The sequence below is a fragment of the Sinohyriopsis cumingii genome, chromosome 15, assembly GCF_028554795.1.
Source record: "Sinohyriopsis cumingii isolate HCF-2022 chromosome 15, ASM2855479v2, whole genome shotgun sequence".
Classification (NCBI taxonomy): domain Eukaryota; kingdom Metazoa; phylum Mollusca; class Bivalvia; order Unionida; family Unionidae; genus Sinohyriopsis; species Sinohyriopsis cumingii.
In genome coordinates this window covers 17,896,424-17,921,513 of record NC_142975.1, presented here as the reverse complement: position 1 = coordinate 17,921,513, position 25,090 = coordinate 17,896,424, and the positions used below count along the sequence as shown (strand labels likewise).

The 25,090-nt window shown below is 33.5% G+C and overlaps 2 protein-coding genes and 1 pseudogene across 3 annotated transcripts in view; 2 read left to right on the top strand and 1 right to left on the bottom strand.

The window, feature by feature from the left end:
* The window catches only part of LOC149781357 (cyclin N-terminal domain-containing protein 1-like), a 32,386-nt gene extending 16,960 nt beyond the window's left edge, over positions 1–15,426 (top strand). Inside the window, exons 5-7 of the mRNA XM_089935445.1 lie at positions 192–333; positions 6,046–6,142; positions 11,125–15,426. Of these exons, the coding sequence (XP_089791571.1) occupies positions 192–333; positions 6,046–6,142; positions 11,125–11,226 (341 nt within the window). The 3' untranslated portion in view covers positions 11,227–15,426. The remainder of the gene's footprint in view (positions 1–191; positions 334–6,045; positions 6,143–11,124) is intronic.
* On the top strand, positions 7,376–8,948 carry LOC149781358 (uncharacterized; annotated as a pseudogene).
* Positions 15,427–17,606: 2,180 nt separating the features above from the next.
* The window catches only part of LOC149781356 (methylenetetrahydrofolate reductase (NADPH)-like), a 29,388-nt gene continuing 21,904 nt past the window's right edge, over positions 17,607–25,090 (bottom strand). For both annotated transcript variants that reach the window (XM_089935441.1, XM_089935442.1), the window contains 2 exons: positions 23,877–23,999; positions 17,607–22,269 (listed from right to left, as the gene is read on the bottom strand). In XM_089935441.1, the coding sequence (XP_089791567.1) occupies positions 22,054–22,269; positions 23,877–23,999 (339 nt within the window). In that variant the 3' untranslated portion in view covers positions 17,607–22,053. The remainder of the gene's footprint in view (positions 22,270–23,876; positions 24,000–25,090) is intronic.

The following is a 25,090-nucleotide window of genomic DNA, read 5'->3' as shown; positions in this document are numbered from 1 at the left end:
TTAACCCCAAGGAAATTTCAAGTAATTTCCTAAAGTTTTCTTTTGTTCAAATTGTAGGGTCAAAATGAGTGACTTACCCCAATAGGGTGATATCACTTGGATTAATGTCTTGGCAAATGATTGACACTGACCATACGTGGAGCAGATTGTTAGTTTAATGAACATATTTATCTCTGGCTTTTACATTTCAGGTTACATCAGTATCGAGGTCAAAATATTGCACAGTATGTCAGTATCCTTGTTGGAAGTGTGCTACCTCAGGCATGGGGATATTTACACAAGATTACATCAAGCCCTATCTGGCAGCCATTGCTGTTTTTCCGAGGAAGAAAAGTAAGATTGATTGATGGACAGTCTGTTCTTAGTTGTTAGCATTACTGTAATGTGGTAAGTTGGAATGATTTCCTGAAATCTTCTTAAAATTAAAAGATTTTGTCTGACAATATCTAACAATAATCTCCAACTCACAAGCTATTGTGAAAATGGCAAATCTAGTAGCATCAGCAACAGATTTAAATGGAAAATATTCTCGACAATATTTTTGACACTTTCCTACCTGGTTGCCAGATTCTTTCTAATTTTGCATTAACACATTAACCCCTAGCGACGAGTTAACATGGCAGGAGGTAGTAGCCTACTGCTGAGCTCTGTAGCGTCATGGTCATGTATGATACACTAAAGTGGGTGCTATTATAGAAAAGTAGACAGATGTAGCTCAAGAACGATACCAAATAATCTGGAAATTCTAGTTGCACTACAAAATACATAGGGAAAAAACTATTTTTTTTGGACCCGACTTTTTTTTCTACTCAAAATTGGCCCATGGTCAGGATCCGATTTTGTGTCTGGATTTGATACTTTTTGGTCTCAGATCTAAGGCAAACCGGTATGAACAGCAAACAGACAGATGAACCTTTGCAAAAAGTAGGATAAGATGGGCATTTGGAATAAAGAGTGGTCTCAATACAAAGATAATGGCTTCGTTTAGCAAAATAAAATGGTGTTTCTAACACAGCTAGGCAGTATGTTATTGAAAGATCACCTGGGATCTGGTGTTTTTGGGTCTATTCAGAAATATCTTTCAAAATGTGTTTCCTACTCGAATTTCAGGTGAAAACGACAAAATAAATCCAGGAGTTAATGTGTTAACGAAAAGCTTGCACTTCTACACACAATGATATATTCATGAAAATATAATTTTTGATGGTAACTCAGGTCCAAGTTGCATCACATTGCTGGCGATCTGTGAAGTTGAGATAACATTCTGCATTTTGATTAAAGAGGACAAAATAACAAAATCTTTCTGTTCCTATGAAGTTAAGCATACATTTTAATTATCAGCATTTCTATTATGGCTTCAGTATGTTTTTTAAAATTTTAAATAAAGCTTTTGTTATATACTTGCACCAGTTACGCTTGTATCATACATGTATAATTGTCATATAGAAATAAAATAAGTACATGTACTTTTTTATCTACATTTAATAGTTTAGTTGTGTTTAGGAAAACAGATATCAAAGATACAAAAAATAAAATAAGCAATTTATACATAGTTGCCAGAGTGATTGAAGGGAATGCTTTACTTCACTGCGCAGTGTTAACATACAGCCTGAGTTGGATGGAAAAAGCATTTCATAAGAATATAATTGAGAAACCAGTAAATTTAAATTATTTCTGATCCATATAAAATGATTATTTATCATTGTCTTAAAAAGAAGGAAATAACAAGGGCAAAGTGAAATAAGCCACTACAGGCACGTTGAAAGGGGATATATTTGCATCTATTTGACATTGTTTGCTAAATAATGTGACTTGTTTTATCTTAATACACTGATGTCAACACTTTTCAGCTGTTATAAAAAGTATTTGTATGAGATCATTTTTTTTAAAGTTAGCATGACAAAAATTTAAATAAATGGTAGGACATAGTTTGTTGTTGTTTTTAGTCTCAAGCCTAATCAAGACAAAATAAATGTTTTAATAGTCTCACTTCCTCATAATGTTTAAAAAATCTTTTTAAATACTTCAAAATAATTAAATTTAAATTATGAATTAATTGAGGTCAAAATAAAATGTTGCAATATATATACACACACACACACACACCACTCCCTCCATAACTCGCACCCTGATAACTTGCAAACCCACTTATAATGCACGATCAGACGTGGATCCCATTTTTTAAACCAGAAAATACTCAAAAAAATTGATCCATATTTGTTGAACTTGAAGAAAATGGTTACCAGAACTGGTAACGGAAACTTTGATATATCACTCGTCGAAAACTGTAGATAGGACCTGGAAATTTTAATCAATACTATGAAGTATCAAATTTAAAAATAGGTGATACAATATTTTACATTTTCTTTCCAAACGACATTCCTAGTACACTGCATTTAACAATATGTAAGAAAATTTTGATCAATGAAAATGTCACTTATGCCAAGTGGAGGCAGACCTTTAATAAATAAATACAAATTAAATAATTTTTTTATGAATTTAAATTTGTGTTCAAGTTCTGTCTTTTCGTTCCTTTTAAGTGTAATCGTCATAAATGCAATCTGTCCTCTTGTAATTAAACGTAAAATGGGTCAATCGATCTTAACAGCTATGTCCGCGAGCATTTCTCTGAGAACCTAATTAAGTGCCAACCATGTTTTGATAACTAACTTCCAGAAGTATTTGTTGTATTGTTGCACTGAATTAAAAGCTGGCCTCCTTTGTATTTTCATGTTAATTATGTCTTTTGAATCAAATAAAGGATGTGCAATAAAAGAAAAGTTAAAAGGCACAAAATCCTACAAACTCAAAATCTAGCGGCCTCTGTCCATGTCAGGTGAACTCATTGCATTTGATCGATCGAACACTTATAAATATTATTGTGTATGTAACTAAAACTACCTTAAATTAACCGACTCTTTCATAACTGTGATCAAAGATAACAAGGCAGCCAAGCGAAATGAATACTTGTAAAATAAAGAGTTTGATTTCACAGATACAGACCATTATGGGCAAGCAAGTTTCAGAGAATTCTTGAACTGACACTTAGAGATATCCTCAAGGATGATAAGTTTCATCATTACTTCCAATGAAATCACGACATCAATCTTGTACTAATTGAACAATAAAAAAATTGAGTTTCGAATTAGACGATTTTCTTACGAAATAAATGTCACTTGTTTTTGAAAAAAGGAATCTTGTTTGTTGGTGTATCAACAGTAAGTCTAGTTTCCAGCTCTGTGACTCCCGATTTGGCAGGATAATATTTAACACCACTACGGGAACCAGACTCGTCAAGAAAACAAAAAGCAGTGACGTAATACAGATTTTTTCGCATACATGTGATGGTTGCTGGAAACAGTTGGAATGACCTTATGTTGGACATTTTAAAAATAAATGTTATTTAAACAAAATAACGAACAACTTCATTAGAAAAAGCACGTTATTAAAAATTATTATTGACGTGATTGTAAAATGAGGATTCAGTCAATAAACAGCCCAGTTCCCTAATGCTGCTCCCCACCCCCCATTGGTTTTCTCGATGTGAAAGCGATTTTCTTTTTCAATTGTTGAAGGTCCCTTTGTAACTCGTGCCTTGCTTATAGTGCGGTCTATGTTTGTGGACCCGATTGTGCTAAATCAGCACGACTGAAGTATGATGCAGGATTCATATTACAAACTGAAATTTAGAAAACCCTCAAGGTAATAAAAGACAAAAATAAACCATACATACACACACATTTTATTTGTTGCATGTAATGTGATGATTCAGATATGATCTACAGTTTGAACATAAGCAGACAATTAGCATAAAATTGTTTTGAAAATTTTCCCACAAGTAAAACAAATAATTGTACTTTTCTACTTCTGATTTCCTGAATGCGACTGAAAATTAAAATACATTTTGTCCAATAATTGTACTCATCTACTTCTTACAGTGACAATAGTTTTTACTGGATGAACAATTTACTTTGATGTACATGTACCTGACTGAGTTAACTGACCAGGAATTTCTACATATTTATATAGTCTCTGCCATTTTCACAGCTTAGTAATAACAGCCAATTTGACCATTGTCATATGATGTTTTTTTGCAGAAATTATTTTTATTTAAATAAAGCTTGCCATAATACTCTTGAAAATAGGGAAAAAATGCATTTGTTATTTATAAATATAAGTGGTCACACATGAGGCCATATTAAAGTGGGGGGCAGCCCTTGGGCACTTGTGGCTACATTAGGTTTAGTTTTAGATGGTTTAGACCTATATACGATTGATTTAAACAAAGAGCAGTTAAGCCAACATCATTGAATTTTTTTAATCTCTGCTTACTTGAGGTTTCATTTTATGTCTGCAATGTAAACTCTCTGCTGGTTAATGATAAATGTTAATGGCTGATTACAACTCAGATGCTTCATGAAGATGTAATTAAAAAGATCAGTTAATTACTGCCATATATGTCTTTATTTGATGTTTTAATAATCTCATTAATTGATAATTACTTGGTTTGAAATGACCAATATATTTTTCCTTACAGTCTATTATGATTATATCAATATGTGTCATATTCTCCCCACTATGAATTACTTATACTCTCTGGATGTGATGGAAAACATGCAGTCATTTCCATGCAAAATCAACCTGTTGGTTTAAACTTTGCCAAATGTACCTATGGGCAGGAAAGTCATGTGCAGATATCCTTCTTTGTTTATGGTTTGACCCAGTGCTGCATTATGATGAGTCCCATGACTTAAATTGAAATTTATCAATGAGATTATTGATAAATCAGCAATGGATACAGAACTGGGAAGATGCAGCTGTAAACTTGAAAACATACGAACTTTGCACATAACTGTCAGTTTTTTTAAAGCTAAGATTAAATTAAAATAATATGGTGATCGGGTTGTAAAATAGGAAGGTTTTTCACTGCATTTTTTTAAGTGTCATTTTGACTAAATTGGGACTGATCTTCTGGGTCCAATATGCAAGAAATTCTCAAAGGATGCACCATTTCTTCCTGTAATGTGCCTTATTTTCCCCAAGGACATGCCCTCTGAATTTCTGAGTTTCTGCAACAACCCTTGTCATTCTTCAATATTTGAACCCAATTCACTTTGTCTTCTCCAATTTGCCTGATATAATTATCATACAGATCTCATTAAAAATCATTTGTGTCCCCATAGGACATAGAGTATCATATCCTTATCCCCAGCCATAGATTAATTTCTGTGACAATCACATACAACAACTTAACACATTAGCCCCTAGAGGTTTTTGTCGTTTTTGCCTGACATTTGAGTAGGAAACACATTTTGAAAGCTTTTTCTGAATACATCCTAATACATCAACTTCCAGGTGATTTTCCAATAACCTCATGCCTAGTTATGTTAGAAACATCGTTTTTCATTGGCTATTTGGTTCGCGCATGAACAGAAGGGTAAAAATTTGATTATTTTTTTGGATTTTTTTCTTTTGCTTAACAGACCCATTATTTTTGTATTGAGAGCACTCTTTATGCCAAATGCCTATCTTATCCTACTTTTTGCAAAGGTTCATCTGTCTGTTTGCAGTTCATACCAGTCTGCCTTAGATCTGAGACCAAAAAGTATAAAATCCAGACATAAAATCAGATTCCATCCACGGGCAAATTTTGGATGGAAAAAAAATGGGTCCAAAGAATGAGGTTTTTCCTTCTTTATTTTGTAGTGCAACTAGAACTTCCAGATTATTTGGTATCATTGTAAAGCTACATCTGTCTACCTTTCTATAATAGCACCCACTTTAGTGTATTTTACATGACCTTGATGCTACAGAGCTCGGCAGTAGGCTACTACCTCCTGCCATGTAAACTTGTTGCCAGGGGTTACTGTGTTAAAATGGCTATGTGTCATGCTGACAGCTGCAGATTAAAAGCTTCTGCAAAATTTACACTTAAAACATTCATGCTCATCAAGTAGCATTACTTACAGCTCAATTTGAAAATTTTATCAACCACACTGCTCAGGCAAGATTTTAAAATCGTTCACTTTTTCTTGCATTAAACAGGAAGAAATTTAGTGCTGTTCATGCAGATAAGATGCTGCTGGTGGCATCTGTGGTATCAGCAGTAGCATTCATTGTTGAACAGTCAAATGCTGATGAGGTAATATATTATTTTGTTTTATTTCTGTAATTACTGTCAAGGTAATGTATTAAATAATTATGAATTTAAAATTTTGATTTATTTTACCCAAACTCTTAAAAGATTTTGTCACTGCTTCAAGAATAACAGGATTCATGGCTATGCATTTTTTCATAGTGTGCACAGAATTGTCCAAGTGGTACATTTTTTACCTGCAAATCCCATCTTCTACCCTAGAATTTAAGGATCCTTACTTTTATTCCACAAGACATGGGGCACGGAAGAAACTCTAGAACCCACCTGTACGAAATAGAAATGCAGAAACCAACTGTCACTGACAGGGAAAAAAAACACTTGGTTTCTGCCTGGAATGGAAATATTCACGGCAGAATCAAGTAGGAGACATTATTTCAAGAAGATTTAAGTCTGACTTCTGCCTCTCATCTGAAGCACAATTCCCCGTTATTGCACCTGGCTATGGTGAAAAGTACTGAGATCAGGTTTTGAGACTAATTTTTTCCTTTGAAATTTGTACAAGGTGGAAATTTGAGTTTAGTATGAGGGTGAATGGTGCTGGTACTAAAATTCAGCCTTATGCTAAAAATAAACCATGGTGTCATTGCCCCCAGCTGCAGCCATATTGTTTTTGGACAAAGCCACTAGCGACACATAGTAACACAGATGCTGGCAGCATTTTGAAAGTTATAAACAAGCTATATATTCTTCTGGAAAAGTAGTTATTTAACATGGTGACCACTAAGCATTGTTGCTATGGTTCATGTACTAGTGAATCGAGATACCAGAAAGATGGTGTTTGGTTCATTGGGTTTGGAACAGTTTTCCAAAGCCTGACAAGGAGAGAGAAAGGTGAATGCAATGGGTACATCATTGTGGCCAACGTGATTTTACTATAAAAAATGTGACGAAGGATTCATGTATATGCAGTTTACACTTTGTTGATGGAAATGGACCCTCCAAGGAACATCCAGACCCAATTAAACTGGGAATCATAGTACGTATTATTTCTTTTCTTTCTATCCCTGTAATTTCTCCTACAGAGGTTGTATCATTAGAGGAATCGGCACAGTTTCTTAAGTCAAACAACCTGGATACCATCAATAATAATAATAATAATAACAATATCAGTAATAATAAATTAATTTATTAGTTACTTAAAACAATTACAAATAAGCTAATAAACTCAGCAATGCAATAGTAGAAGGGGGGTATAAATCTATTTTTGTTTAAAAAATATTAAGATGATATATGTTATAATGCATTAATATTTAAATGTTACCTTATTTTTACAAATTGTTTTGAGAAATGTTGACTTGTTAGAAATAGAAACATTTGGTTCAGTAGTCAGTGACTAGAATAAAATGTGAAAACAAAAGTTATTTTTAAATTTACAAAGCTTGATCACACTTGACAATTTTACCATGCACAATATACATGTACTTACAAGTTTGTGGAATACCAAGAAGAGTATCAGTGTTAATAAATTGAGTGCTATTTATTATTTTCATCATTAAACTTTTTAGTTATTTTCTTTTTTACTTTTTATTGCTCAGATGCAACAGAAGAGAAAGCCACCAGAGTCATGTGAAACCCACATCAAAGCGAATAAAAGAAGACGTTTCCTTAAACATTGTTTCAGAGGATGGCGAGGAAGGTGCAGGCACAGATATGTATTTTTGTAAGAAGGGGGAATGATTTTTCATGCCAGAAAACAGTAGAAGTGCAGCATGTTGAGATTACAGTCAAACCTTTGGTGCATGAAGCGTCAACACAGACCAGTAGATATGTGGCACCAGAAATACTGCAACTGAGTGTCCAGACCAAGATTCTTGATAATGATTTGAAAGTGACACTCACTGAACTTGAGCTGTTCACCACCTAAAGGACATGAAGTCACCACCTAAAGGACATGAACCAAAGGTCGGTTACAAAAATGAATTACCTGAAGGAAGAGTAAAACATCATGATGTATTTTGCATAGACAAAGTGACAGATGATGACAGTTTCATTTTTACACTGGCTTGACATATAAAATGTTTCTAAGCCGCTGGCAGTTTCTTGGTGCTTCTGCTTTTAAACTAAATTATTGGAACTCAGATGTTTCAGACCCAGAGAAAACAACAAGTAAGCGACGTGGGAGAAAGAGAATAATTAGTCCCATAAATGAACTGTTTCTCACTTTGATTAGACTTAGGCTTGGCCTGCTAAATACAAATCTTTCATACCGCTTTGGCATATTAGCTCCAGGCAAGTGTCCACAATTGTGCTTACATGGACTCAGTTCTTATATCAAAGATTCAGGCCATTGAAGAGAACAATGTTTGCAGACATTTAATCCAAAAACATTTACCCAAGAGCTTTAAGAAATATAAGAACATTAGATGCATCATTGATTGTACTGAAGTATGTGTACAGCAACCAGGAAACTTTGGATCACAGGGATCAAACATGTATTCGGTATATAAAGGTCACACAACATTCAAATTTCTGGTGGCTGCTGCCCCAAATGGTTCCATTATTTTTATATCAGATACTTTTGAAGGAAGCATTTCGGATAAGGAAATTGTAGTACAGTCTGGACTTTTAGACATGCTTGAGCCAAGTGATCAAATAATGGCTGATCGTGGATTTTTTATTAAAGACATTGCTAAATGAAAGACAGGTCTCCCTAATAATCCCACCATTTCTAGGAATTAGGATGAAACTGACTTCAGGAAGAATCACTAACTAAAGATATTGCCACGCATAGGAGACATGTTGAACGGTCCATTCAGAGAATTAAGAAATTTAGACTGTTACAGAAAGTAATCCCACTCAGTATTCAGTCTGTCTTTTCACAAATTGTGTTTATTATAGGTTGTTTAGTCAATTTTCAAAATCATCTTGTGCAGTAAGAAGTTTTTTGTATTATTCTGAAATTTAACATACATATACAGACAATAAAGTTATTTTCACATGTGCTTCCCTGTTGTATGTAAAACGTGAATCATTTTAAGGCTAGTTGTCATCGTTAGAGACAGCTGTTTTTGTATTACTGTTTATATCAGTACATTCAGACAATTATACTTCCAGACAAAAATTATATACTTTTTCAATTAAGACAATGTGTTATGCACATAGCATAAATATATGACATGAAAATAAAAATAATATTTCCCTCAAAAAATCCAAATCACATCACATCACTTGATTTTGTTTCAAGTATTGGAAATTTCCATACAGTATCTGAGTGATTAAATAATGAATATTTTGTATCTCAAAAGAGAACAATAAACCAATCAGAGGTCTCATTAGGATTTTAAAACTAAGAGTCAAGGACTCCTAGTTTGATAAAATTAAGGAGTCCCACCAGCGAAAATTGCAGTCCCCTCCCAGAAGTTTATTGGGCATACCTGAGGTGCTAAATGTCCAGATGAGAAAAACCGGTGGTTACCATTGAGTTTAATTTTCCAAATTCTTTACACCACTCACATATAGCTATTGTCTATCTTTCAGAGTGAGACTAAATTTTATAAGTCGAAGGAAAGGTCTCTTATTCCAAGCACTATGCCAGGCATCACACACTTTCTTAAACTTGGCTACTATTCCATCTGAACTATTAGTTTAACAACTTCAACACTCTTCTGAATCTCATTACAATCTTCATTAATTTGCCTTACTTACCCAATTTTGCAAACAGCATTTTGTTTCAGTCTTGAGATGTTCTTGGATGTTAATGACAGAACTTGCAGTATGAATAGCATCTTTGGGTAAATACTTACTGCACACTAATACAAGGTCATTGTGACCTACCTTGTAGGGTTTTTCATATCATAGTTAAAACATCCTGATCATATTTAATAAATCATAAGTAGATGGTATTTTTAGTAATATTTTGCATATGGCCACCACACTAAGATTGTACATACCCCATGATGTAAGCAAAGAATATGCATGAAAAAGTTAAGATTACCTTCCTACTGCTGTGTGGAAAACTCCACAAACAAGCATTGCAACATCAAACCCATCACTGGAGAGTGGCATATAGTGGTATTGTGCTGAGGGCATGCAGGACACAATTTTTTATCTTGTAGTACTTTGTGTTTATATTTATTTGGAATGGTTAATATTCCCAAAATTTTTGTGCAGTTTTTTGTATTTCTATTTTAGAACTTTACTTTTAATTTCACCATATAGACATTATTGTGTTGACATGCCACTGAAGGCTAATACATATATACATAGAAAATGCTAAACTAGATAAAACCTATTCTTTTGAAAATGTCAGGAAACTTGTATTTATTCAAGCTTTTATATATACTACACAGGGTTTACAGCTGTCAAATATCATTATTTTCCCTTACAAAAAAGTTAAAGATGTTCATGGATGTTTATTTGACATTATCTTTAAAGTAAATAGACTTGGAGATTTAATAAAATATTTGTGTTCTGTGAAACTTGGATCAGTATTCATGGACTGCAAATAAGATCAGCTGTTTTTTGTACATTTTCCATTGGTCCATTCCAGCTATTTTCTTCTGCCTGCACGTTGTTGTATACAAGTATTTCTGTAGGCAGAGAATGCCTCTTGCATCAAGCAGAACAAACATTTTGTTATAAGTATTTGACCAGAATACTGGGAAAAAATATTTTAAAACGTAGATTTCAAGTATTATTGGAATCATAACTTAAGAAAATCTCTATATGTTCTGTCGGTATCTTGCAAAAATTGGTTTTTCTCTGCCACAATAATTTCACTTAGTAGATTAATTTCTATGTCATTCTCAAAAGTCTTGTTAATACAGTTTTCTTCTTGGATACTTTCAAAATATAGTTTCGTCATTTCAGTTATTTTTATTTGGATCAAGAAATGTAAACAAGGAGTGAATATTTAACGCAGCAGAATGTGTCCTGATTCATTACTATTCAGGTATGTGATGTCAGTTTCTTTCAAAAGGTAGGTAATTTAACAAATATAGCCAGATATGTTTGGATTTCTTTTCCAGGTGATTTCACATGTGAGCAGACTGACAGAAATTGACAGTGAGGATATTGTGGACTTTTCTGCTGTCATCATAAGATTCCTGCAAGACACTGAATCAACATAGAAAGTGCCTTTACTAGGGGAATTTCAGCAGGTCAAATTTGGTACAGATCTTGATCTGTTTAAAGATGATGAGAAGCTTTTAGTTCATACAAATAATATTAAATGAGTTGCACTGTTTCTGTCTTTTGTAAGCTTCTACAAGCAAACTATTGAAAATATTGAAAAAGGTTTCAGGAGTTCCATAGGAACTGAACACAAATGTAGGATCTATTTATCACATGAAGAAGCATTTTTTCCCCAATAAATTTTAAATAGAGTTCTTTTAAGCAGGGTTTGCTCCAGGACATATGATCCTGTGAATCCCAAGTAAATCTAATGAATTCCTCCCTAAAAAGTGAACGAGTTTGTGAAAATCACTTTGCCTAGAACCTAATGAAACTTGTAGCAATCATTAAAATAACAAAACTTAACACAATCATGTAGGCCCTTGACTTCCAGATCTACTACCATTATTAAACACTTAAAAGACCTTTTGCAATTTTGTTGTGAGACACTGATTATGTAATTAATTCATGTAATTAATAAGAAGCATTTTACTCCATTGTGCTGCATGGTTGTACAAAAATAACAGACATGCAGAATTTTGTATTTGATGGTAATATCTTTGATGTTAAATGAGGTCACGATTATTACTGCTATGTTAATAATGAAGAAAACTGTAAGATTTATCTTTATTCATTACAAGTTATTTATCACACACACATATTTGTTTGAATGTACTTTAAGGGTCTAGTCTAAGATACTGTTTCCATGTAAAAACTTCCCCTCCCCCTAAACTTTAAAAATTTAAAATCCCTCTTATGAAAATGTCAGATGAATTGTTCCTCTATGTAGAATTCTTGGAGAAATCAACATTCAAGCCCCTTCCAAGAATTGAGCTGGATGCTGAAACATTGTACATTATTTTCACATCATATTGTGACACAGTTACCTTGATGAGTATGATGACATGAAATTACATTAGTTAGTGTGTTAGAACTGAGAAATGGTTCATAGCAGCTCAGTTTTAGTGGCATTATGTGATGAATTTGATAATTACTTTAAATGTGTTTACTTGTCTGTCTGTAGTGTGTAGACTTTGTTGAACTTTTAACTCAGAAGTGCAATTTCACCTTGTAGTCATTTATGTAAGGTGAAAGGGTCAATGAAAAAAACGTTTGTCACATATTTTTGTCCTAAAGTCTGGATCTTGTAAATATAAAGTAGAATCTCATTGGCTTAAGCACCCTGGATCAATTTAACCAATTTTTAAGACCCAACAGAAAGTTTATTATATCAATCCTAATACAGTGTGACCCCACTATAACACGGTGGTTGGGAGCCATAGAACCCAACTGTGTTATAAGCAACCAGGTCAGTTAGCTGAAGAAAATGATGCATATACCCACCAAAAAAATTGCTGGGGGGGGTGTAGGTAATAAATGCGGGCAGTAAAATACGTGCGTCATCGGCACAATTACCATCTTAAATCGATGCATATTAAATGAGAAATATGCCTGTAGTGAAAACAGAGAAGGCATACATAATAGTTTACTATATTTAAAGAACCACAAATTGGAATACGAGAATACTGTTTAGATATACATGTCTAATGTATGGCATGAATAGTGTATCAACACCGTGTACTCACCTGCTAATCTCATCATATACAATTATATAAATAGCCATCCCAGTGTCTTCCACATTTCTTTAGCATTCATATATTTTGTTAGAATTTGATCTGATTTCCCGAAGAAAAAATATCTCAGTGAATTTGATGGTCAGCAGAATTTTCCTACATTTCAGGCAATAGTGCACCATAAATTTTTTTACCAAGAATATCCCAATGATTTGTGACAATTCCAGCATTCATACTTTAAATGTAGAGTTTCATATTAACAGGCTTTTGGATGATATGAAAGTCAGGAAAGCTTTTTCTCCATACTGTACTGAATTACTGCCCATTGCTGACTTGTTACACTTGTATAATTCTCTCAGTAAACACAACTCCATCTTATTGGCAGTGTAGGATGGGGAGGTGGGTGTGAACGAGTAAGTTGTTAGCAATGTTTAGTTTCTGTTGGTCCAGTTGTGTTATTTGAGAGGACAGACAGTTGTGTATTAAGCCAGTAAGGCTACTCAGACGTTTATTAGATGTGTTATAATAATGTTTAAGATGAAAGTTGTTATAAGAAATAGGGATACATGTTTTTGTAGTTACTTAAAATAAGAAATTACTGAAAAAAGATTGATATGTGTAAGTACTTAATGGAGATCCAGTTTAAAAGTAACATGTACTGTTTTTTCTCAAAAGTATATTTAACAAATGTAGTTTTATAGTTACTTGCTTGTTAACAAGATTTTAATGTAGATAATCTGTGTTGTTCCTCAAAGTTGAAGCAGTAATGAGCACTTGTTATATTTTCTTTTGAAACGAGTTTTGTTGTCACTTTAGCACATAATAGAGGTAATAATTCTATTGATGTAGTAGATGTTCTTTATGCACTTGGTTAGGTGTAACAACATTTAAAAAAATAATTTTACATCTTCATGTATGCCATAGAGAAAACCAGCTAAGGGAATGGAAAGTAATTTGTTTCACATGGAATCTCGAGTTTTAGGTTTGTAAATAATGTTTTACAGTTTTGAGTAGTGAAGCTATAGATAAATGAGGCTTCCATGAACAAATACACTAATTCCCGATTATAACGAGTCAGTCCATATTGTGGCATTGAGGAGTTCTTGTATTCATATTTTATATTTTTTAGTTGTTGTTGATCTTGAGTTTCTATTCAGTTAGTGTTGATTTTTTTCTTAACACATCCATTATATGTAATCATATATTGTATAATGTGCTGAAGGACTGAGATTTTTTGAAAATAATTATTCTGTTTGCATTGCATTGCAGTAAGGTCTGTAAGTTTTTAATTCTCAATACTACAAGGTTCATCAATCTCTACAATGTGATCAATTTATATTTACCATCTGTACTTGCTTTGAATTCAAATCCAACTGCAAACAATATAAACCCTGATCTGCTATCATATAATGCACAGGCAGATCAGGGTCTGTGTTTGTTCTACCGATTACTCAAACCACATAAACCCAGATCTGCTGGCACATTATGTGACAGCAAATCTGGGTCTGTGCAGTTTGCAGTTGGGCCTGACTTACAAACTAGTATATACAGTAATAAAACTTAAATAACTCTTGAGATCAGCACAATCGAAAATAAGGCATCACTCAAATGATTTTCTGAATTTGTTGAAGAACCTTCCCTAATCTGACATGGAAAACTCAAAACAGCTGAAAACTCTGAGTAGAATTTTGGTCTCGCAGGCCCTGGAGTTTTTTAAGCTTTACTGTATAGGTTATGATACAAGCATCTTGTGATTGTTTCTGTGATTGTGATGCAGGTTATCTTGTAAATTTTGACTTTTTAATTTGGTTAAGATAATGTCAGTTTTCTAGTTTGCTGTGCAAAATTTGTGGAATGAAACCAAGTGACATCTTCACACTAGAAACACTTGTTTTAAAGTGCAAAATCTTTCACTGAATGACTGTGATATTTTGAAGTTTGTTAATGTGCATGATGTATGTATGAAAAATGGCTATTAAAAATGTCATGAAAATTTTGTTTTGCTTCATTAAAGTGTTGATATTCCACTTAAATGTAATTAATTCTGAAAACTAGTTATATTTAGCCAAGGTTTAAATTTAAATCCTACATAACATACTTTGCTCTGTTAAATTCTCATTCATCTGCTGATGTGCCAGTAAAACTAGTGTCACTCAATCAAGATTTTGTGTGTGTGTGGTTTTTTTTTGGTGTTTAATGGCAAATCAACACACAAAATTATATCATGCCACGGCAATTGGAAGAAAGTGCCTTGCCCAGTGACACCATGGTGACCAAACATGGCCTGATCTGGGCAGGAATGATGTGAACCTGCAACCTTCTGGTTTCAAGTCGAGCATACTAACTACTGAGCCACTGCAGCTTCCAGTGTGTGAGTCTACTACAGAGATGATAACTGCATGGTGTTCATTTGCATGAAACATAGGATTATGTCCAATAATTAACTCAATAATTTGACATTATCATTGCTTACCTATGCAAAAATGGTGAGTTCATTATTATTTGCAGGGTATTAATTTTCATGGATTAGTGAGAACATAAATTTAATATCACAGTGCAAAAAGAATCGCACTTCATTTCAGTGAATTGTGTTACATTTGAACACCCCTACCCCTTTATCTTACAATACACTAAATAACTATGTTACATCAGTAGAGTTACTGTGGGTTTAGAATGAATTGTCCATTCCAGACTTGCAACACAACATTTTTAACTCTACTGATGAACAGACCAGAACTACCTGGAGGATTGCCACAAGACTTTACACACACACACATTCATCCTATCCAGGATTTTTCAGTAGTAACAAGATTTTCAAAATTAAATGCTACTGATGTCAGATTGGTACTATTGTCATTTAGGACCAATGAGACATCGTAAACAAATGTTCAGGTGTTGAGGTGGCTGTTTTGGAGAAGAAACAATAACAAGTTTCAGCATGACTGCCATCATGGCCGTATCAGATGCATGCCATTTCATATATGACAAGCTAGACATCATGTCATCTGGTGAAAACACAATATCAATATGACCAGCATTCTAGGAGAAAGTGATAATGGATGGATGAAAGACCATTCCATAAACTCGTTTTTTGTATGTGATCAATGGAGCTTTAAAAAAAATCATTTTAAAACAACAATGGTCATGGCCATCATTCCTGCATGAACTGCAAAATGCTGTGACAAGTAAACTCAGAAAGATCTTTCAATAATTAGTGGAATTTAGAATGCAGACAAAACAGTTGTCCACAGTTAAAATTGACAAGCATCAAGTTTAAAACTCTAAGAATGCAATTTAATGACTTTTCTTCTTTCTTTCTCTTTTTACAAAACGTTTCCTGATGTGGAAATTTTTCCAGCAGTTCTCATAATCTAAGATCTGATTGCATGTGTGTGCGATTTGGATTTTTAATGTAGATTTAACAATGTTTCAGTCATATTGCTATGATGTCTGCAGTGTGGCAGTTTATAGTGATGTCTAGCACTTGGGCATCATGCTGCAGACATGTAGCATGATGTCCCACCCAGACACATTATCCTGACACCATTACAGCCAGTCCTAACACTAATCTGTTAATGCTGAGCACCAAGTGAGGCAGTCTTTGATATGACTCGACTCAACAGGGACACTCCAACCACTTAGGCCACTGGAATGGTGCAGAGTACGCTGGAGACGTAACATACATTGTATATAACACCTCAATAACAATGCATGCATCATTAAATTTTGCTTTGTTTCAAGATAAATATATGTACCAGATCTTTGCATTTGGCAAAGTTTTGTTGGAAGATAATTAAGAGAAAAGACCCAAAAAAAGAGTCCAAAGTGTCCCCAAAATTGCTCATCCAACTAACATCTACCTCAAAGCCAAATACAAGGTCGTTTGGCCAAGAAATCTGGAATATGATGATGTGTGCTTACATTTATATTTCTAATTTTAGAAACAACCTTCATATGGCAGCTGTTTTTGTCAAATTTGGTTGCAATTATGTTTAGCTATTTTTAAGAATTTTTATATTTTTCTAAACTGCAGGCTTATTTGACTGCAGGTTAAAATAATTCATACATTTTGTAAGGCACTCGGGTCAGGATTTTTCTATCAGATATTGCCAAGTTCTGTTCAGCACTTGTTTTTATATTTAGTAACAATGATCATAAAGTGGGGCATAAAATTTAAAGGCTTTTAAAAACTAGAATGTTTTTGTTGGTTTTATTCTGCATAGCCATTTGTTGTGTCAAAATATTTTTGATGACAGATCAGTATCATTGGTATCAGATTTACAAGATCTTTATGCAAAGATGCTTTCAGTCAGTGGCCATACTTGATGGTTAATTGGTATCATTTGTACAAAATTGAGGGACCTCCATAACTGATAATGAATCTAAACATCTGTATCAATTTCAAAAGCCTAGATTATAATATACTTTTTACCAAATTTGGGTATTCTGTTGATGTTTCTGAAAAGAAGTTGTGCTGAGCCTTTATAGTTTTAGAAACTGCAGCAATTTGATGTTGTATTGAGCTCACTAGACCAAGTGAGCTAGAAAGTGAAAAACTTGGATCTTTAAAATTTCATAAATATAAAGAAACGTCACTTTTAGTCAAATAAAATACTTGCTTTACTGCTTTCTAGATCCAATATACAAACAACTGTAAGGCCCCTTTTCAATTTTAGCATTTTGCAGTGCATGAGAAACTGGTGGCTGTGAATAGAAGACTCGTGAATGAATAGTGAAACAAAATGTAAGATATAATACAACAGTTTTATCATGAAATAACTTTATTTAACAAGTGTAAAATAAATTACTGTCAATATACATGTACATAATATGCAATATTTCCTTCTTTTGTAACAGATCTTTGTATAATAAAATGTGCTGAACATCTTAACAGATATTACATCAACTTCCATGCCATTCTGTGAATGTATTTTGTAAAGCTAAAATATTTTGAAAGCTGAATGATAGATCCTCTACAGTCTCGCCAAAGTTGTAAACTAAAACTTCAATTTTTAGTATATATTATTTACATTAAATCTAATGTTCTTTGAAAATAATTTCCGAAGGTCATTAAACTCGGCATCACCAATGTTATCCACATACATAGCTCAGTGAACTTTATGCTAGTATCTAAAATTTTTAGCTAAAATTATCAAATTGTTTCATCCATGTATGATTTCAACAGGATTTGTATTGAGATAAAGGGCAGCACCACTCACTCATTACATGTAGAAAAAGATTTTTCTGTGAACATAATCCATCTTGTTGGCCTTCGAACTTAAGGATGTTTCCATTATCTGTACAGTACTGAGTGGTTATGGAGTTACTGCATTCCACATGTTAAGAAACATCATCTGTTGTAACTAGTTTTCCTTAAACTATTTTAAATTTGTACATAATGTATGAATAGTTGATGACTGTTTACCTGTGGCACATTACAGTTCCTGTAACTCTTCAATCCATTGTAAAATAATGGACTCTTCTACAAGTCGTGGACCAACATGGTGGATTGTATGTAAGCATGCCAATATTTTTCAGCATGTATCAAGTGAGCTCTCTATGTCAATACAGACTGTGTTAAAATCATCCATGTGTGATAGAAATTAATAATTTTAGCTACATTTCAAAACACCTGTGAAAATTCACCGAGCTACAAATGTACATATCATTCATGATGCTGAGCTGAAAGTAACTATAGCAAATCTCAACTTTTTTTCAGACTAAAACTTCCCTTTGTTTGTGGGGAAAAAAGAAAATAAGATCCATTTGATTCAGATATTCTCTTAAAGTACTAGCCATATTTGTGTGTTATCAAAAAATATTGTAGACCATGATCTGATGTCACATATTCAGCTGGCAGAGCAGGTCTATGCTATTTACTAACTAGAGACTCCCCTTTTATCAAGTCTGTCTTTTATTTCACTAGAAAGTATAAAAGTTTACCATGAAGATCAATCAAAAAGAACTTGGTCTGTGCAGTTCTCATCTGTAAATTCACATCATTTATTGATTATGCCAAGGCAGATCTGGATCTATGCTATTCACAATTTTGTATACACTACACACATGCATATATAGTATTCTCAAAAAAATGTTTCCATAAACTGTCAATCAGCTAAGATAAACAAGGTGAAAAATGTCAGGCAACTTAAAATCAACCAATATAAAATAATTTAAATTACATTTAACAACCTGTGGTAAAGTAAAACATCTGTGCAAAAAGTATTTTAATACAGCAAAATTACAGATCTCATTTTTTTCATAAGCGTATGAACTTAAAAGTGCATGCGAGATTACTGCATACAAATAAAACACTTCTGTTAAAAAAAGATAAAATTTGAATACCATCGTGCCAATATACAATAAACAAACAAACAAAAACCCAACTGATTACCCTTTTCCAACTGAGTGGAGTGTCTATCTAGACTTTCAAATGAAACCTGATGGAGGAAGAACCAAGGAAAACCGCAGTAAACACCACTGACAAATGAGAAGGTACGGGCAAGCTTTCTCATATTACCCACATCAGCTGAGCCCAAGACTTGAACCCATGCAGACGAAGGTGTGATGGCAGTGGTCAGTGAAGGTGAGCACTTTAAACCTCTTTGCCACCTGGGGCCCTTTGTTCATTGATTTGTGAGCACCAATAACCAGTGTAAATGGAAAATGTGTTGGCAGAAACTAAATGAGAACACTTTATAAATAAAAAAAGAAGCTAATTCTGAACAATTGCAGAAATAGAGAGTTAAAGATTTCAAAACTGTTTTATACTGATGACACGTACTGGTTTTATCTCCATAAAAGAAAGCATGGTAAGCTTAAATGCAGTTAGTAAAATGAGCAAATACATTTTTTATTATTGGGTCTTAAAGAAAATCAAAATTACTGTTACAATTTATTTTCAAAGGTGCAAGTTTACAACCTAAGAAAATGAAACTTTTCCTATATCACCAGCAAAATGAACCATTATATACCCTACAAAAAAAGAAATAGTCAACTTTGCACTATGGTACAAAGGTACATTACAAATGAACAAAATGTTGGTAAGATCCAAAGCAAATATGGCAAGACAACATAACTGACAGAAAGGCAGAGGTCAAATGCATTCACTATGTGATTACCTCAGTCTGGAAAAAGATAACTGCGCATTTCCCTTTTGGTGGGTATATTTGCACAAGTGTCATATAACACAGTTGAGGGAAAGAGTCTACTCTTTTGGCTTTTTTTGTGATTTAAAGTGGAGAGCATATAGACCCTAATATGATGGTACATGATGTGACATCTGGTTCGAGTCCATGCTGGTCACAGTCCATGTTTATCAAGTCAAAATAATGTCAGAGTTTATTCTATTACAGACCTGCCAACCCTGACGAGTCCGTCTTGGTAAGGCAGGTGATTGTTTTCCGTAAGATTGACCATTTTTCAGTAAGGTGTAACAAAATATCAATAACTGCTATTGTAAAGCTGGAAAATGTAATTAAAAGTTTGATGTATCAACGATAAACATATGTTCAACTGAAAAGTTTGTAAAGTACATATACTTTATTTACCACTAGTACAGTTGCACAAACTCTAGTTCCAAGAGCTATGCAGCTCAATGGCTTGTTGCTATTTCTCAACTTTACATAATTTTTGGAAATTCTTTTCCATTTCACATGAAGAAGGCAATCACATTTACTGCCACGAGATATACTCAAATTGGCATGTGATGTCCAATAAGCGTAATTGTGTCCTTTCCAACTTTTATTCACAAGAATCTAAATAATCCTTTTTATTCTTCTGTGTTGATTATTAACACTTTTCTAGAAGCTTATTTTCCCTTTCGTATTAATGCATCACTTTCTGGATGCCATTTTAAAAATATTCTACAATCAACAGCTTGATCATGCAGATGCTTCGCATGAACAAATAGGTGCAGTTTCAAGCGTCTGGGGTGCTGCTGTAAAGTTAGTCTGGTTCCCTGACTAATTTCACTATATCTAAGATGAAACCCGGTTTGAAATAGAACACAGATGAACCAATTATCCGGATTTTTCGGCAACAGTCATTTTTCCATAGTTTTTGCTAGTATGATGTAAATTCATATTTTAAGGATAATATTCATAAGACTTGCATCAAATTGTAAGAGTTGGCAGGTCTGTCATTATGTTGTTCCCACTTTGCAACATAATGCAGGTCAGCAAAATAAAGTTAGAATTTTTATTCTATACATTAAATGACTTTACATGCCAATTTATAGGAATATAATCAAACTTGTTTCATGTGATACATTTTGTAGTTTTGTACATGATCACCTTTTCTGACATATATGTTTTGGAGAGCCTTGAAAGAGAAACATCTTTAGATTTAGAAAATGCACATTTTATAATCTAAAATGTTCTTTAATTCCATTCAGTAATGGTCATATGTGAACCTTGAAAAAATTAATTTCATCCTGGAAATACCTGGAAATTTATCTTTAGAAAAGCATATTTCATCACATCTTTGACACCTGTCACTTATATGCCAATGCAGTGACCAAATGAATTAAAACCCCAAAAACAACCCAAACAAAAACATATCATGTTTTAGTCATTTACTAGCATAAATGAATGTGTCAGGCATGTGTTATTACTTTTTGTAAGATTGCGAATCATCCTATGATTTTCATGAGAAATACTATAAAATTCCATCAATGCCTAATTATTGGCAAAATAAATTAGTTTATATTAAATGTATTAAAGTAAAACTCAAGATAAAAAGTGGCATAACCTGCATACCTTTACAAATTTTCTTCATACAGGTTTTCCAGAGAGGAACATTATTCAATAAAGCTGACAGTAGTGTGCCAGATATACATGATAGTTTGAGTTCTTTAAGCTTCTGAAAAAAGTTTATAAACTAAAGACTTTCTTGTTCTGGTAATGGATTCTTTTCCAAACAAAGAAGAATTTTTAAATATCACACATCTGATGAACAAAAACCATCACAAAACTTACAGAAGATGCTACAGCTGCTGCAGCTACTGTATAATGCATCATTTGCTAGCACAAGGTTGACACAAATTAAAACAGGTAAAAGGAAGCTAGCTCTGCAGACTAAAACTTTACCTTTATTAAACTGCCATCTCTTCATCACCATGGTTTAAAGGATGGTGAAAAGAAAGCACTCTAAATTAAATGGCAACATTTCATATCAACTGAGATCTGAAGCTACTCCAGTCATTACTATTTACATCTTATTTTCCTCCTCTTTGATCGTCATTTCCCCAGCAAGTTTTAGCATCCTTTCAATAATCTCCCAAAGGCAAGTCATCTTGGGGAACTCATTGTCCACAAGGTTCACCAAGTAGTAGTTGTCATGTATGTTCTGGATTATGTCCCTTGACTTTGAGCCCTCTGGATACAGCTTTCCCCAACCCTCAATCCACAGGGCAAATGCCTCATCCTGTCAGTTAAGTAAAGAATAAGTGTACTTAATATAAATATAAAAAGGTATTTGTACCTCTGATCATCACTTAGAATATTTTTCTACTGAGTCTGACACTGTTCTTTTCTAAAGTGGACGTAGAAATTAACTCAAAATGAAAAGAAAATAAATCCCATTTTTAATCTATAATTAAAAAAATTCTTTAGATCATCACTGGACACTTACAGAAATTTTTAAGGGAAAATCCAAGCTAAGGTATGTACTCAATCAAAAGATATCATTTTATTTGTCACAAAAGTTAGGCGAAATCATTCTTAAATTCCTTAAGTTCTCAGACACACAAGGTTTGCCATTTCTTAGCACGGTCAGGTTAACTGAACATAACCAGACTGTATTGCATGTCTGCATGAGAGAAAACGTGTATTCTAGTCTGCAAATACCAGTTTTAAAAAAATATCAGAAATGTTGTTCTATAAATAACAAACATAAAAAGAATGAAGAATTGATAGCCACAAATTTCATCTAATTCATTGTACCTATACCCATTAAAAAATTAAATCTATCATGCTTATGAAAGACATAACAAGACAGCAACACATTCCGTCCTTGACCAGTCTGTTGAGATTGAACACAGGCCTACTCACACAAAAAAAATATACCAGTATTAGTATTTGAGTATTATTCAATTATAAATTAACTGATCTATTTCAAAATATCTTTTTTTTAAACAGCTGCCAACATTTATAAAATTCTGATTAAGAAAAGTGGTTCTCACAAGGAGTTTGTATAAATATGTGAGAAGTAGAAACGATTTACAAATATACTTATGCATACATACTTTTTTAAATAAATATACATCTTAATACATTCAGCCTGCATAAATGTAATAAATACACAACTATATAAGCAATGTGAGGAATGTAGAATTGAATAAAAATATGTACATCTCAACATGTACATCTCAACAATTACAACCAATGTGATGTGCCAGTTTGATATTACTAGAAGAGAAAGGAAATTAGTTTAGTTCTCATAGTACCAGTATAAAAACAACAGGGCATATCCTGTTATAATTAAACATCAGCTTTTATCTTGCTTACCTGGATGAACTTAATTTTGTTACAGGAACTTGGAATTTAATGAGGACTAAGACATCGATAACATGTATGAAGGTCAGTTTTCCTTTCTGAAGTTTCAAATTACAAATGTCTGGTATGGATACAACAAATCTTTTAGTACATCTAAAGGTATTGACATTAACATGACCTCTGTAAGTTGCAGAGAGATCTTTATCTGAGAAGGAGTTCAACCTCTAATCACCCCTCTTTTGAATGCAGAATGATATTTTATAGACTTGTCCATTAATAATCAACTCTTTAAATCATTTCTACAAAAAATGAAGGATCAAGTTCAAACCCTCCCAATGAATGACCCCTCTTCTGAAGATAGTACGACATTTGGTGTGCTCTATCATATTTCTCGAATAAATCTGTGAGTTAATAAACTTCAACCCTACCTCCGTCAATGCCCTTACTTTGAAATAAGAAAGCCGTTTTAACATCATCCATTTTCAGTATGGATCAGGCTTATTCAGTGCTTGAGAGAAATATATTAAAAACTTTTACCTTCCAGGATTTGAAAGCAATTGGATCAACCACTGTGGGTTGTATTATCTCCTTCCCTGGGAAGACTCCCCAGGTGACAGCAATTGGTTCATTCTGATCACAGTTTGTGTAGTCAGCCTCACCCTACACAAAAAAAAAATGCAAATAAATACATAAAATTGGCAAAGCTGTGGGACTGAGCACAAATGACTTTTCAGTTTAATATTGGATCATGTTGTTATTTACATGAAAATTAAGCATGTTACTAAACCAAGTTTATGTAATATTGGCCAATGAATCAACTATCCATAATACTAACCAACTATCTTTACCATCAATCTACAATAATAATAATAATTGAGGACTTTGTATAGCACCTAATCTTTAGAAGCTCTAAGTGCTTTACAACCTTAGACAACACCTATAAGATAAAAAACATATAATGATAATATATGATTACAAAAACAAACGCCATGAAATTAGAAAACAAAAAACATGCTGAGAATATTTAAGGAAGGAAACATTATTAGGTCTTTAAGTTTGTTCTTGCAGTCAAAATAAGTGAGTTTTGAGAGCCCTCTTGAATGTGATCACTGTCTTTGTGTCTAAGTTCAGTGGGCAATTCATTCCACGTTGCTGGGCCCTGGTATGCAAAAGAACGCTCTGTCCATATGACTTTGTTTTCATACTTGGAATAATGAGTATACGATTGTCAGAAGAGGAGCATAAGTATCTTGCTGGTGTGTACACATGGGTGAGGTCAGATAGGTATGTTGGACTAGAGTCCGACAGTGAAACATAGCACAGAGAACAAATTTTGTGTCTGTTTCTGGATCGAATGGAGAGCCAGTGAAGGGTACGGAGCTGCAGGGAGGTCTGCTCTGATCGTGGTACTCTAAGTATGATCCGAGCAGCTGTGTTTTGAACTTTTTGAAGTTTCTGGAGCAGATATTGAGATGAACCAGACAGAATTGAATTACAATAGTCCAGTCTTGAAAGTACTCATGAACACACAAGTGTTTTAGTGGCATCAACTGAAAGATATTTGCGAATTGAGCTGATGTGTCTCAGCTCAAGATATGCAGCCTTGCATATGTTCATGACATGTTGGTGCAATGTGATAGTACTGTCCAGAGTAACAGTTAAGTTTCGTACTGATTGTGTGAATTTAATGTTGGTGTTGCTGATATTTATTGTTTCAGGTAAAGGAGACACTGGATGATGATCTATGACAC